The sequence below is a fragment of the Primulina huaijiensis genome, chromosome 10 (genome assembly GCF_012295235.1).
Source record: "Primulina huaijiensis isolate GDHJ02 chromosome 10, ASM1229523v2, whole genome shotgun sequence".
Classification (NCBI taxonomy): Eukaryota; Viridiplantae; Streptophyta; class Magnoliopsida; order Lamiales; family Gesneriaceae; genus Primulina; species Primulina huaijiensis.
The window spans coordinates 281,650-294,149 of record NC_133315.1 but is presented as its reverse complement, the minus strand read 5'-3'; the positions used below and the strand labels follow the sequence as shown (position 1 = coordinate 294,149).

Here is a 12,500-nt window from a genome sequence, read left to right as displayed (position 1 = left end):
ATATGTTATAATATAAATTAAACAATACCTATTATCTGAATTTCAATTAACCAAAAAAAATATTTTTCATCAATAAAATTGAAAGGACAAAATTGATCTGTGTGTGTGTGAGTGTGAAAGGACAAAATTGAAAAATAAATCAATAAAAAATTGGCATTTAAAATGGTCAACTTTGGGCAGCAGAGTCCAAATTGTTAATTAATAATTAAGGAAGAAAGAGACGGAGGAAGCTAAGAACTAAAGGATCGTTAGGGGGAGTAATTGTTTTGACGTGTACAGTCTTTTTTTTTATTATATTACTATTATTTTCGAAACATCCCTCGATTTATTTCAAAATTTTCCAACAGCAAAATATCTTATATCAATAATTCATTAATCATTACTTGAAGTTCTAATTAAATTAAACATAAAATTTAATAAAATTATTATTTATTATACTTTTACACACATGCATGCATAATTTATTATTATATATAATGATTTGTAGGAGAAAAGGATAACTTTCAGATTTAGTGGCCAAGAAGGGTTGATAGATAGGAAGTGACGCGAAGGGGCTGAGTCACTTGTCTTACTCCTCTACCATCTTCGTCATACATGTGATTCTATAACAAATTGGGATGTATATATATACATTTTGGGCATGCATAATTTATTATTATATATATGTACATTTTCGGTTAACTGATGGTTCCACCGAGGCCAAATTACTAACGGATCGAGGACTTGGAATTGTAACAACATACTGCGATGGAATATGAATCATATGAACAAACGGACCCATAAATATACATAAAGATAAGTAAGCCACTAACATTCACAAATCTTATGAACATAAACCGTCACCATTTCTGAACAAGCTTTACATTGAAAAAGGAAAAAAATCCGAGTATAAAAGAGATAACAAATCATGTATATATACAATGGCATATAAACTTATATACTCAACCTTTTCTATGTCATCACTATTTCATGACATGCCAAAATCCAAATCTTGAGCAGTTTCAAACAAAATCTATTCTACATTCAAAAGAAGAAAAATTGTACCTTTAGCATAGAAAAGAGCAGCAGCATGCATGTTCTCACGGAGAGATAGTCTTTTGACTATAAATAATGTGAAACAAGAATTATACACAACCTAAAAAACAAATGATACATAACCTGACTGAGATTTAATGACACCACCCCCATATGACTGCTAATTTAACTAAATGAATGAAATTTAATGCAAATAGATGATATGGACCAATGCAAAATAAAGACCAACTAATAAATGGAAAAAATGATGTATGCGATTAAAATATATAAAATATGTCAGAAAAAGGCGACGGGTGACTGGTTTCGATCCCGCATAATCAAAATGTAGCACTAGTACAGTTATCGCTTGATCACCCAACGAGCAAGTAGCACCAGATATACAAGATCGCATATCTCCAACTAACACCACCATTTTAGTCTAAAAATTAGCTTGGAACAAGTATGTGTCCAATATTTCCATCCAGCATGTTCAAAATCATCTCCCTCTCCAACGCAATCACCAAAATAGACAACCCCCCGTCTCGGTCCTTCAAGAAAGTTTTCAGATGCTCCTTTACCCAACTCCATCTCATGGAAAAAGAACCCATATCCACTGATGCTGATGCATGAGTTAGCAACACCAAGAAGAAAAACACTTCTGCTATCAGCAAATGACAATGATCGGCATGACACAACTATCGTCCAACTTGGATCCCGACTTTACATAACCATATATATGAAGGCAATCTAATATTTTCCAGGTGGACACAATATCAGACAGATATGGCACGATTAATGGCCATCCTGGCCCACTCAGCAGATTCTTTAATCAAATGGTCCTCTGAAGACAAGCATTCATCTAAAAAGTCTTTGCTTGATAAAGACTGCTGAATCAAAGAACCAGCATTACTTCCCAAAGTATCAGCTAGATCTCCAAGGACTCCAATTGCAGTTTTCATGACAACATCATCCCTAATATGGATGGATAAAACAATTAGATAAGAAGATTTAAGAAAAAAAAAAAAGCAAAATCTGAACTCAAAAACAAATTATAAGATTAGAGTTACTCACATATCTTTCTCCATGTATATGCTATCCAGGAACTGCAGGATATGAGGCGCATATGGAATCAAGAGTTGGGTCTTAGGAGAATTCTTGAAGCCCTGAAATATCCCAGAATATGCCTCTAAAATTCCATTCCTTAGAAGATTAGTATATTCCAGCATTTCATCGTCAACATCTGCTGTGTGCGCCGACAACTCGGCTGCACTCTGCAGCATGGGCATGGAATACATCAAATACTTCTCAAAATTTTCTCCAATTGCTAAAGCTATGTCACCAAAGCATGAAAAGATTGGAGGCTTCACAGAACGATGCAGCTGGTTGCTTGACAAGTCTTTCAGAAGCTGAGTCATGATTCCATCGCAAAAGGGTAGGACCGTATCCTCCAGTGCCCTGCAGATATCGCCCACAACACCAACTGTAACAGCACAAACTTGGTATTCCTCGAAATTCTGGAGACCCATCTCCAAATACTTGTAAAAATCTGGTATGTACTTGGCAAAGTTGGGACCTGTAGCATAGGCAAGCGCACCAATAGCAAGCATTGCTTCCTCATGGACCGTAGCACTTCTACAAGCAAATACTTGGAGAAAAAGATTCATGATCTGATCTGAATACTGCATGAAGGCATACTTAGTGGATTCTGATGCTCCTAATTTCTGGATGATAACCTGTAAACACCCACAGAGAAGGCCTTGCAATTCATTTTGCTTCTCTCTCTCATCAGATGAAAGTTTCTGCGCCTCTAGAGTCTTGTGAAGCTCTGTCATGAGCACTTGGACAAGTTCCAACACTAAGTGAGCTGTTTCATTAGTTGAACACCTAACTACTTCATTTAGGGTCTCATATGCTGCTGTCCTAAGTCGAGACTCACCAGCATCTTCTCTATGAGTAACATTAAGAAGCGACTGAACAATTTCTTGGAAATAAGGTGTCAAGGGAGATGTAGATCCCACATCTTCGTAACCTTGGGCAAGAAAATAGAGAGCACCGCAGGCTTTCTCAGCAACATTAGGAGCATCTTTCATGCTCTGGAGGAGAACTGTGATAATTTGTTGGCTGTTTGTCAGGGTAATAATGGGGGTCACCATGGTTGAACCATGAAGAAATTCAAATATTCTGCCTAGGGTCCATGCAGTGGTGTCCTTTACATGGCTATTGGGATCATTAGTCAAAGCTGTGAGCATGAAACTAAGAGCAACATTGACAATAGGGGTTAACTTCTCAGGTGAAGGACCTTCCAGTATAGAACCAAACGCGTAAGTGGCAGCTTCTCTTTGCCTCCAATCGTCTTTTGTTACATTTTCTTCAATAAATGGCATCACAAGTTGTACAATGTCGTCCCCCACAGTACGGGTAACCAAACCAAGGCATGTACCACCAGCCATTGCAAGGTTCCAAGCACCTTCATCCTGATCCTGATCCTCTTCTTGCTTAAGAAGTGTCTCTAACAACAAAGGAACAAGTACAGAGAGTGCCTGCTTGATAAAATAATGGCATGGGACATCGGAGTCTGCTGTGAAATCACCACCATACTCTTCCAAAATATCAATCTCCTCATCACATATTGAGCTCCAAAATTCAATTGCTTGAAGAGCAACAGGTTCTTGATCTTCTCGGACTGCCTTGGATGTGATGTTGAAAATGTCTTGAATATATGGAGCTAATTTATCATAATATGTTGACCCTATTGAGACCAAACACTCAAATGCAGCCTGCCGAATTTTCACATCTGGCGAGAGTGTGGCCTCGCAAACAACTCTCAATATGTAATCGCACTCCATATCATTAGAAAAGTTGGCCTGGGCAAATCCAAGAGCATTATATAGAGCTCGGGTGGCAGCAAGTCGAACCTCTGTATTTCCTTCATTAGAATTCATGCCTTGGACAACAGCTGTCAGTATTTTGTTTACTTGATCCTGATCAACAACCTCCGGGCTAACTTCTTCACACATGTATCCCAGAGTTTCGAGTGAGGCTTGCTTAACATGAAAAAGGACCTGGTGACTATTTGATAAAAGGGATCCTATAAGCTCAGGCCACTGCTTATGCGGTAGTTCAATGCCAGCAACTTTTGCAATGACTTGTGAGGCTGTTGACCTAGCATCAGATACTGGAGACGAGAGGGTCTGTAACAAGCATGACTTGATTTGGCTCTTCACAGATGCATCTAATGATAACCATCTCTGCACGAGCTCAGACTTCCTGTGCTGCTCCTTGGCATCCAAAGCATTCTTCAAAATCAAACCAGCTAGTTTACGACTTTCAACTGGCTTCTCCTCACTAGCGAGCTCTCCAGATAGGGAAAACAAGAAACCAGGAAGGTTTTGCTCCTGAAACTGTTTTAAGGTTTCTTCAGCATGCTTCCTTAAAGTTGAATTGACTGACTGTGCACTAAGAAGAACTTGAGTGACTTCCATAGCCATATTTCCCCTGTCAAGTTCACATGTGAGGATCAGATTACCATGACTACACAGCTAAAATAGAAACCAGGATTAGGTCTTTCTAAATGTCAAAGACTTAAAAAATGGACAAATACTCATTTAGGAAGTCAATAGCTATGAATATTAAAAAGATTTATGTTTTATTTAAGAATAATCAAGTGCATCTAAAGAGAATCAGTTAGCATATTGACAGTCGTAAAATCAACTAAAATGAAGTCCTTTGCTTTTTTCATAACCAAACCTCCATAATATATGTGCTACATCCATCATTTTCATACAGTATGAAAATTCAGTAAACAAAACTAACCCAAAAATAGATCCGAAGTTGATCCTTCAAACCCAATAAAATCTACATCTACAATAATGGGAAACGACTGCAATTTAACAATAATCCATTAATTCCTCCAACCATATACAAAGAAAAAAAAAGGAACCAGACCACGTGAAAACAGTTAAAAAGGGGAAGGAATAACCCAAAAGCTAACAAAATCAGCCGAAGCTGTCCGCTACATAAACAACTTCAGAAAGCAATTTGATCTATCAACATATATCGACCCAACTCCCAACTAAGATTTTCACATTCATAAGTAACCACTGCGTATCATCAATCCCTAAGCAAGTTGATCAGTACAATACAATACGCGGATACAGTAATCAATCAACAACCGAAGCTGAACTCCACTAGATTGCGACGAAAATTACCTGGGGAAAGTTGTTTGTCAGGAGAAGAGATTCCACTCAAGGATCGAGGAAATCCAAAAACGGCGCCTACTGCAAACCCTAAATGAAGTGGTTCCTAGAGAGAGAGAGGTGCAATTGTACAGCAGAGCTGAAACCTTAAAAGCTTAAATGAAATACATCTGGCAGTAATCATTCCATGTATTTCCCTCCAAAGTGGATTTATAGACTACGGATTGGACCAGCAAGATTCCATTTTTAGACAACATTTAATACATTTTTTAAACAAAAAATTATTACAAGTATTTTTTATTTGTATTTTTTTTCTATAAAAGTCTTTTTTATCTTATTTTCTCATCTTCGTTTTTACTGATTAGTTTTCGAAAGCAATTTTACCCATTATATTCTAACGTAATATATATTTAATTTAATTTAATTCTTCATGTATTTTCAATAATATTAAAAAAAATATTTTCTATGATGATATTTTTACAATGAAAAATGACTCTTTTTATAATAATTGGTGATATCTCATAAGTATAAGGGTCATCATTAACCCGGATTATAACTTGGATAGCCCATATCAGAACCAATGTGCCGGGTACTTTCCTGAGGACCCGGGCACTTCTTCTCTTCCCGGGCAATCATCATTATAGCCCGGGCCCTCAAACTAATACCCGGGTGCCATACTACCCGAGTCACCTCGAGAATTGCACCACACTCGAGTGTGATTGATACAGGCTGTCTAAATTTGTCAGAACCACTTGGAATAGGGGTGTCCTAGAAGCAATCAGAAGCTATAAGCATGAGCAGCCGACTTGAGATATTTAGTATATGGCACGGGAAACGAGGTACATACCACATATTTTACTATAAATAAGCAGGTATTAATGTCATTTACAGGCTCTGAAAAACTTTGAACTCAAACATTTACATATTTTCTATCAAATATTACTTGTGTTCATCCGAAAACCTACTGAATTAAGCATCGGAGTGGTCACGCAGGACACCCCTCCGACGCCCATTCACGATTTCTTTTCATTGTTTGCATGTATCATTGAAGCCATTATCTTTACTCAAATTCCCTAAACACAAAATTATTAATTCGATCTGGTAGATTGCCCACTTCTCTCGTACCCGATTTACTTGGATCACATCAATAATCATTCGAATTTATGAAGCAAAATGTCATCATAGTAATTGATGGTCTCTTTGGTCGACAAATTTTAATTTATAAATCTCTATTATATTTTTTAAGACAGAGAGATAAACACAAATTATTTTACATTCATTTAAAAAAAAAATCATTTCCGCTTTCTACACATGCAAATCACGTGGCTAGTAATATCATTAAAGATACTTTTTATTCAAATTTAATAACTTCTTCAAATGTGGTTCTAGATAAAGTTTAGCCAAATAGATGAGCTTTAATACTAATAGTAAGATTGAGTGTTGTTGTTTTACTCAAGATTATAGCTGATAATAATATTGTAACTCAAATATTATAATCATACAATAATCTAAACGCCACGTAACAATACTGATAAGATTACAATCCACATAATTTGAGTATGTCTCAAACTCCTACAACTCACTCATATTATTTCTGATATCTTTTTTATATCTATAGTGGCAAAACAACAAAACAAAACAATAACATTTGCGACGGTTAGAGTTGTCAAAAAAAGCTAGGGGGCGAGTTGAGATATTGTCAATCCAACCAGCGCTATTTGACGAGATGAGAATGACAAATCTTTCAATTTTTAATTATATTTGACGGATTGATCGCAACTCGTCATGACTCATAATTTGACGGATAGACGTCCATTTTGACAACTTTAACGACTGTGACACATGTCGTAATTTTTCAGCCTTGTACGCTCCTCACGCTATCCCCCCTTCATTCACTTCCTTTCCAAGTGATGAACATCGAGCCCTAAACACAGGCTAGGTCACGTTTTAGTATTCTTTTGGCAGTCCAACCTTAGAGTTGGACCATCAATCGATCTTCTAGCAAATATAATTATCTCAACAGTTCTTTGATCTTTTAAAAATGATAGAATGCAACTTTTTAGGAGCCTAGTTCTGTTGAGCAAAGGTTAGGTTGTGCGGACTATTATTACCCTTATTTATTTATATAAAAAATATTAAAATTAAACATTTTAAGATAAAAAAATCACAATTAAAATTATGTAAGTTTCACAATATTCAATTTTTACTAAGTTTATTTTTTTTAAAAAGATTCATATACTTTTTTTTTGAAACAATTCAGAAAATTTTAAACACACTGAATGTGTAAAAAAACAAAATTTTTCGAATTTGAAAATTTAAAAAGCTTGCAAATTAAAATTTAAAATATGTATACATATAAAAAATGAAAATTTCTATTTCTCTCTCTTTTTTCAAAAATTTTTCCTAATAAATTGTTTAATTTGGATACAAGTCAAACCAATCAATTTTTGAGTCGGTTTGATTTTTTTGGTTTCAATTTTCGAATCAAATCGGTTCTTTTAATCATCTTGATTTAATCAAAATTTTGTTCATCCCTAACTTTGATAATAGTATTATTTGATTTTGTAAATTTCAAAAATTTTAATATCATTATTATTTTATTAATAATTTATAAATATGATTATTATTGTTTATTATCAACATTATTAGGTCTCTTAAAAAAAATTTAAATTTTATAATAAAACTAAGTTTCAAAAAAATAAAAATAGGGCACGGGGTTTCAAATCCTCGCCACTGGTAAATAATTACAATTTAATATTACTTATTTTAATTAATTAAATTAAAAAACTGGCTATGATTATATTCCCATTAATGATTTCCTCAATTGATTAATGATATAATTAATATTATATAAATTGATCAACAGAACTTGTTCTCCAAACCAACGGTCACGATGATCCCAACTCTCAGACGAAGCCCATTGGTCAGCAACTTCACATTCCGATTCTGATTGGTCCACGTCAGTGCGAATGACTCGATTATCCTCTACAGGTGGCCTAGCGAGCACCTGTTTCCCAATTCAAAGGCCACACGAAGACAAACATCATACACGAGAGATCATTGGTCCACGTCATCACCTGTTTGCCTGCATAGTGTTTTGCTATATAACATCCCTCCACCTTCAGTCTCCCCATTACAGATTCATTCGGAAACCTGAACACAAAACTCACAGAAGAAAAACATAGTATTCTCCATTGTTGAGCTTCACGGATATGGCTGCCGCGTGGGAGAGACGCGCATCTTCGGTCGTCTTCGGGATCATCTTGCTCGGTTCGGATATTCTCTCCTATTTCCATGGAAATCATCATATTTAGCTGAAATGTTTGCGTACTGATTTGATTTTGGTTCATATTTTCCTTTTTAGCTTCTTGTGTTGCATTTCTGAGAATAATGCTTTCTGTTGTTGAGGAAATGTTATTATATGGCTTCTAGATATGTCGATCCAGATTTATGTCGTTGTAAGGGCTGCCGTTTTGTAGATCTGAAGTTGGAAATGATCTTATTTTGATTTGGTGGTCATGCTATGATGATTTACTGGTGAAAGAATCGTTGATCTGGCGTATTGCTTCTTGTTTTCTAGTCATGGTTGTTTTTTCTAATGTGCTAATTATGACAGATTTGGTGTGGTGGTGTTGCCATTTTTTTTCTAAAAAAAATATCCCTTTTTTGAAGGATTCGAAGTGCATTTATCGTTTATGGATTATCTTGTGTGTTTATTCGGTGTTTTAAGGTGATGAAATTATTAAATATCTATATAAATCAAATGAATTAGGAATAGAATTTATGAGATTACTTTCTGACGAGGAGATGGAATGTAGTTTTTTTGCTATTTAAGCAACTCATTTGGTTAATTGATGTGATTGCTCTGACTTGTACAACACAAAGTGGCGTATCTTATGTCATGATAAAATTCATTGTAATTAACGTGTTGATGTATCTCTTGAAACAGGAAGTTTATTTGCATTTTCCATAGCTAAAGAGGAGGCTGAAAAAATTGGAACAGTTATTGGCATAGACCTTGGGACAACTTATTCATGTGTTGGTGTCTACAAAAATGGACATGTTGAAATCATAGCGAACGATCAAGGAAACCGCATCACCCCATCGTGGGTTGGCTTCACCGACAATGAGAGGTTGATTGGAGAGGCTGCGAAAAATCAGGCAGCTGTTAACCCCGAAAGGACCGTCTTTGATGTCAAGCGACTTATAGGAAGAAAGTAATAAACCTTTTTTTGGTGGAATTCAATTCTACTTATTATGTCATCAAATGTTAATAAGAGTAAAATCACGATTGTTCTAACTCTTGCTATTAACCAGGTTTGAGGATAAAGAAGTTCAAAGGGACATGAAGCTAGCCCCCTATAAGATTGTGAACAAGGATGGAAAGCCTTATATTGAAGTCAAAATCAAAGACGGTGAGACTAAGGTCTTCAGTCCTGAAGAGGTCAGTGCCATGATTTTGACAAAAATGAAGGAGACAGCAGAGGCTTACCTTGGAAAGAAGATAAAGGATGCTGTTGTCACTGTCCCTGGTAAATAGTTGGTCCCTATGTCTTTTACTTGGAGAGGAAATATTATGTCATTTATTGATGATTTGTATCTTCTTTTCTGCAGCTTACTTCAATGATGCGCAGAGGCAAGCCACAAAAGATGCTGGTATAATTGCTGGGTTGAATGTTGCAAGAATAATTAATGAACCCACCGCAGCAGCAATTGCTTATGGTTTGGACAAGAAGGGTGGTGAAAAGAACATTCTTGTCTTTGACCTTGGTGGTGGAACATTTGATGTTAGTATTTTGACCATCGATAATGGTGTTTTTGAGGTTCTTGCTACAAATGGAGACACTCATTTGGGAGGTAAGCTGTTTTTTGAGTTTCTTTGCTTTGTTTTTAAATATTGATTCCATGATATAATTAAAGCTAAAAAAGGAGAGAAATCATTAAACTTTACATTCATCTGAAGCCAAATGGAACCTTAGGAGGCTATATACTTGTGCACATGTATTTCACGACAAGGCCCTCTCTATAATAGGAATTGAAAATAAAACTACCAATATGATTGTTAGATGATATTATATTGTTGTCTCTTCTTGTTGAATTTTCTTGTCTACTATTTCACTACTGCAGCAACGTCTTGAACTTAGGAGTTTGCATGTGGGATAAATGCTGTCTGGTTTAGCGTTTTGTTTTTGTCCTGGGGTCTAGTGGTAGTTTGAATACCATATTAGGAATCTCATATCAATATTGACACGTTTGATTGCTCCCCAGGTGAAGATTTTGATCAGAGGATCATGGAATACTTCATCAAGTTGATAAAGAAGAAACATGGAAAGGACATCAGCCAGGACAAAAGAGCACTTGGCAAATTGAGGAGAGAATGTGAGCGAGCTAAGAGAGCATTGAGCAGTCAGCACCAAGTCCGAGTGGAGATTGAATCTCTCTTTGATGGTGTTGATTTCTCAGAACCTCTCACAAGAGCTCGGTTTGAAGAATTAAACAATGATTTGTTCAGAAAGACCATGGGACCTGTAAAGAAAGCCATGGAAGATGCTGGATTGGAGAAGCGCCAAATTGATGAAATTGTTCTTGTTGGTGGAAGCACCAGAATTCCTAAGATCCAACAGCTACTTAAGGATTATTTTGACGGGAAGGAGCCGAACAAGGGTGTTAACCCAGATGAGGCAGTTGCTTTCGGCGCTGCTGTTCAAGGAGGAATCTTGAGCGGAGAGGGAGGTGACGAAACAAAAGGTAATACCTAACATTTTCTTTTATTTTCTAGCTGATTTTATCTGTGAGTTGAATTTGTGAAAAGTTTGGATAAAAGGACTTAAGTCTCTAACTAGTAAATCGTGCCTATGTCAGATATTCTTCTATTGGATGTGGCTCCACTGACCCTCGGTATTGAAACTGTTGGTGGGGTGATGACCAAATTGATTCCAAGGAACACTGTGATACCAACCAAGAAGTCCCAAGTTTTTACTACTTATCAGGATCAACAGACTACGGTCTCAATTCAGGTAACTGGCATTTCATTCTTGAAAATTCGAATGAACTGTAATCCTCTGCTTATTTTGCAGTTGATGACTTGAATTCAAATCCATGACAGGTCTTTGAGGGTGAACGAAGTATGACAAAGGACTGCAGATTGCTTGGGAAATTTGACTTGACGGGAATAGCCCCTGCCCCAAGGTTCGTATGATTGTAATTTTTTGGTCTAAGGATGCAGCCGAATTTAACCTGACTTGCAATTTTTGGTTTTGTGGAGTCACGAGACAAGCTTTAGCTTAAAAGCAGTTCATTTTCGCCCTTACGCAGTCCTTAGGCAGTTTTTATCGTTTGAAGACTTGATCTTACTAGTTATGCATCTTTTCTTTCTGAACAGAGGAACCTCTCAGATTGAAGTCACATTCGAGGTTGATGCCAATGGTATTCTAAACGTCAAGGCAGAAGACAAGGCCTCTGGTAAATCGGAGAAGATCACTATCACCAACGACAAAGGTCGTTTAAGTCAGGAAGAAATCGAGCGGATGGTAAGAGAGGCCGAGGAATTTGCTGATGAAGACAAGAAGGTCAAAGAAAGAATAGACGCGCGTAACAGCCTAGAGACCTACGTCTACAACATGAAGAACCAAATCAACGACAAGGACAAACTCGCCGACAAACTGGAGTCAGATGAGAAGGAGAAGATCGAGACAGCAACAAAAGAAGCCCTCGAGTGGATGGATGACAACCAGAACGCCGAGAAGGAGGATTTCGAGGAAAAGCTGAAGGAGGTCGAAGCAGTATGTAATCCTATCATCACCGCTGTTTATCAGAGATCCGGTGGCGCCCCGGGTGGAAAATCAGAGGAAGACGACGAAGATGCCCATGATGAATTGTAGAAGATTGGGTATATGGTAAATCTTTTAGGTTTGGTTCCTTGATACTGATGACTGAGGGATTAGAGGAACTTGAATTTTTGTTTACAGGACAGTGTGTTGTATTTTAAGGGGATTTTTCATTACATTTCACGCCGATTGGATTTGGATTGGGATTATTCGAGGTCAAAGAGGGGAATCCTTTTTTGTTTGCTATGGTTGGGAATTGAATGAATTTGGTCTCTCTCTTCAATGTTGTAATATACATCATCGATCTGCACACGTGCATGTGCGCATATATTTTGTACGCACATGACGCACTTCAAACAGCCATCATCATGAGTTGTGCTTTTGCTAAATTAAATTAAAATTCGACCATGTGTGTGTGCTATATACATGCAACGCCCTCTCTTCCTGGTAGCAGACGCTGCTG

The 12,500-nt window shown here is 36.8% G+C and overlaps 2 protein-coding genes across 3 annotated transcripts; one reads left to right on the top strand and one right to left on the bottom strand.

The window, feature by feature from the left end:
- Positions 1-1,273: 1,273 nt before the first annotated feature.
- On the bottom strand, positions 1,274-5,405 carry LOC140986099 (importin subunit beta-1-like). Of its 2 annotated transcripts, none has more exons than XM_073454096.1 (3): positions 5,223-5,405; positions 2,086-4,553; positions 1,274-1,986 (listed from the first exon to the last, which is right to left on the bottom strand). In XM_073454096.1, exons 2-3 carry the CDS (start codon positions 4,500-4,502, stop codon positions 1,788-1,790), a joined length of 2,616 nt encoding a protein of 871 aa, XP_073310197.1. In that variant the 5' UTR covers positions 4,503-4,553; positions 5,223-5,405; the 3' UTR covers positions 1,274-1,787. The 2 variants fall into 2 exon arrangements, with proteins under 2 accessions (XP_073310197.1, XP_073310196.1); XM_073454095.1 differs by having other exon boundaries at positions 2,086-4,509.
- Positions 5,406-8,257: 2,852 nt separating this feature from the next.
- On the top strand, positions 8,258-12,320 carry LOC140986147 (luminal-binding protein 5). Its single transcript, XM_073454181.1, has 8 exons — positions 8,258-8,480; positions 9,160-9,427; positions 9,528-9,742; positions 9,825-10,067; positions 10,479-10,958; positions 11,073-11,227; positions 11,317-11,399; positions 11,593-12,320. The coding sequence occupies exons 1-8, from the start codon at positions 8,423-8,425 to the stop codon at positions 12,089-12,091; spliced, it is 2,001 nt and encodes a 666-aa protein (XP_073310282.1). The 5' UTR covers positions 8,258-8,422; the 3' UTR covers positions 12,092-12,320.
- Positions 12,321-12,500: the final 180 nt, after the last annotated feature.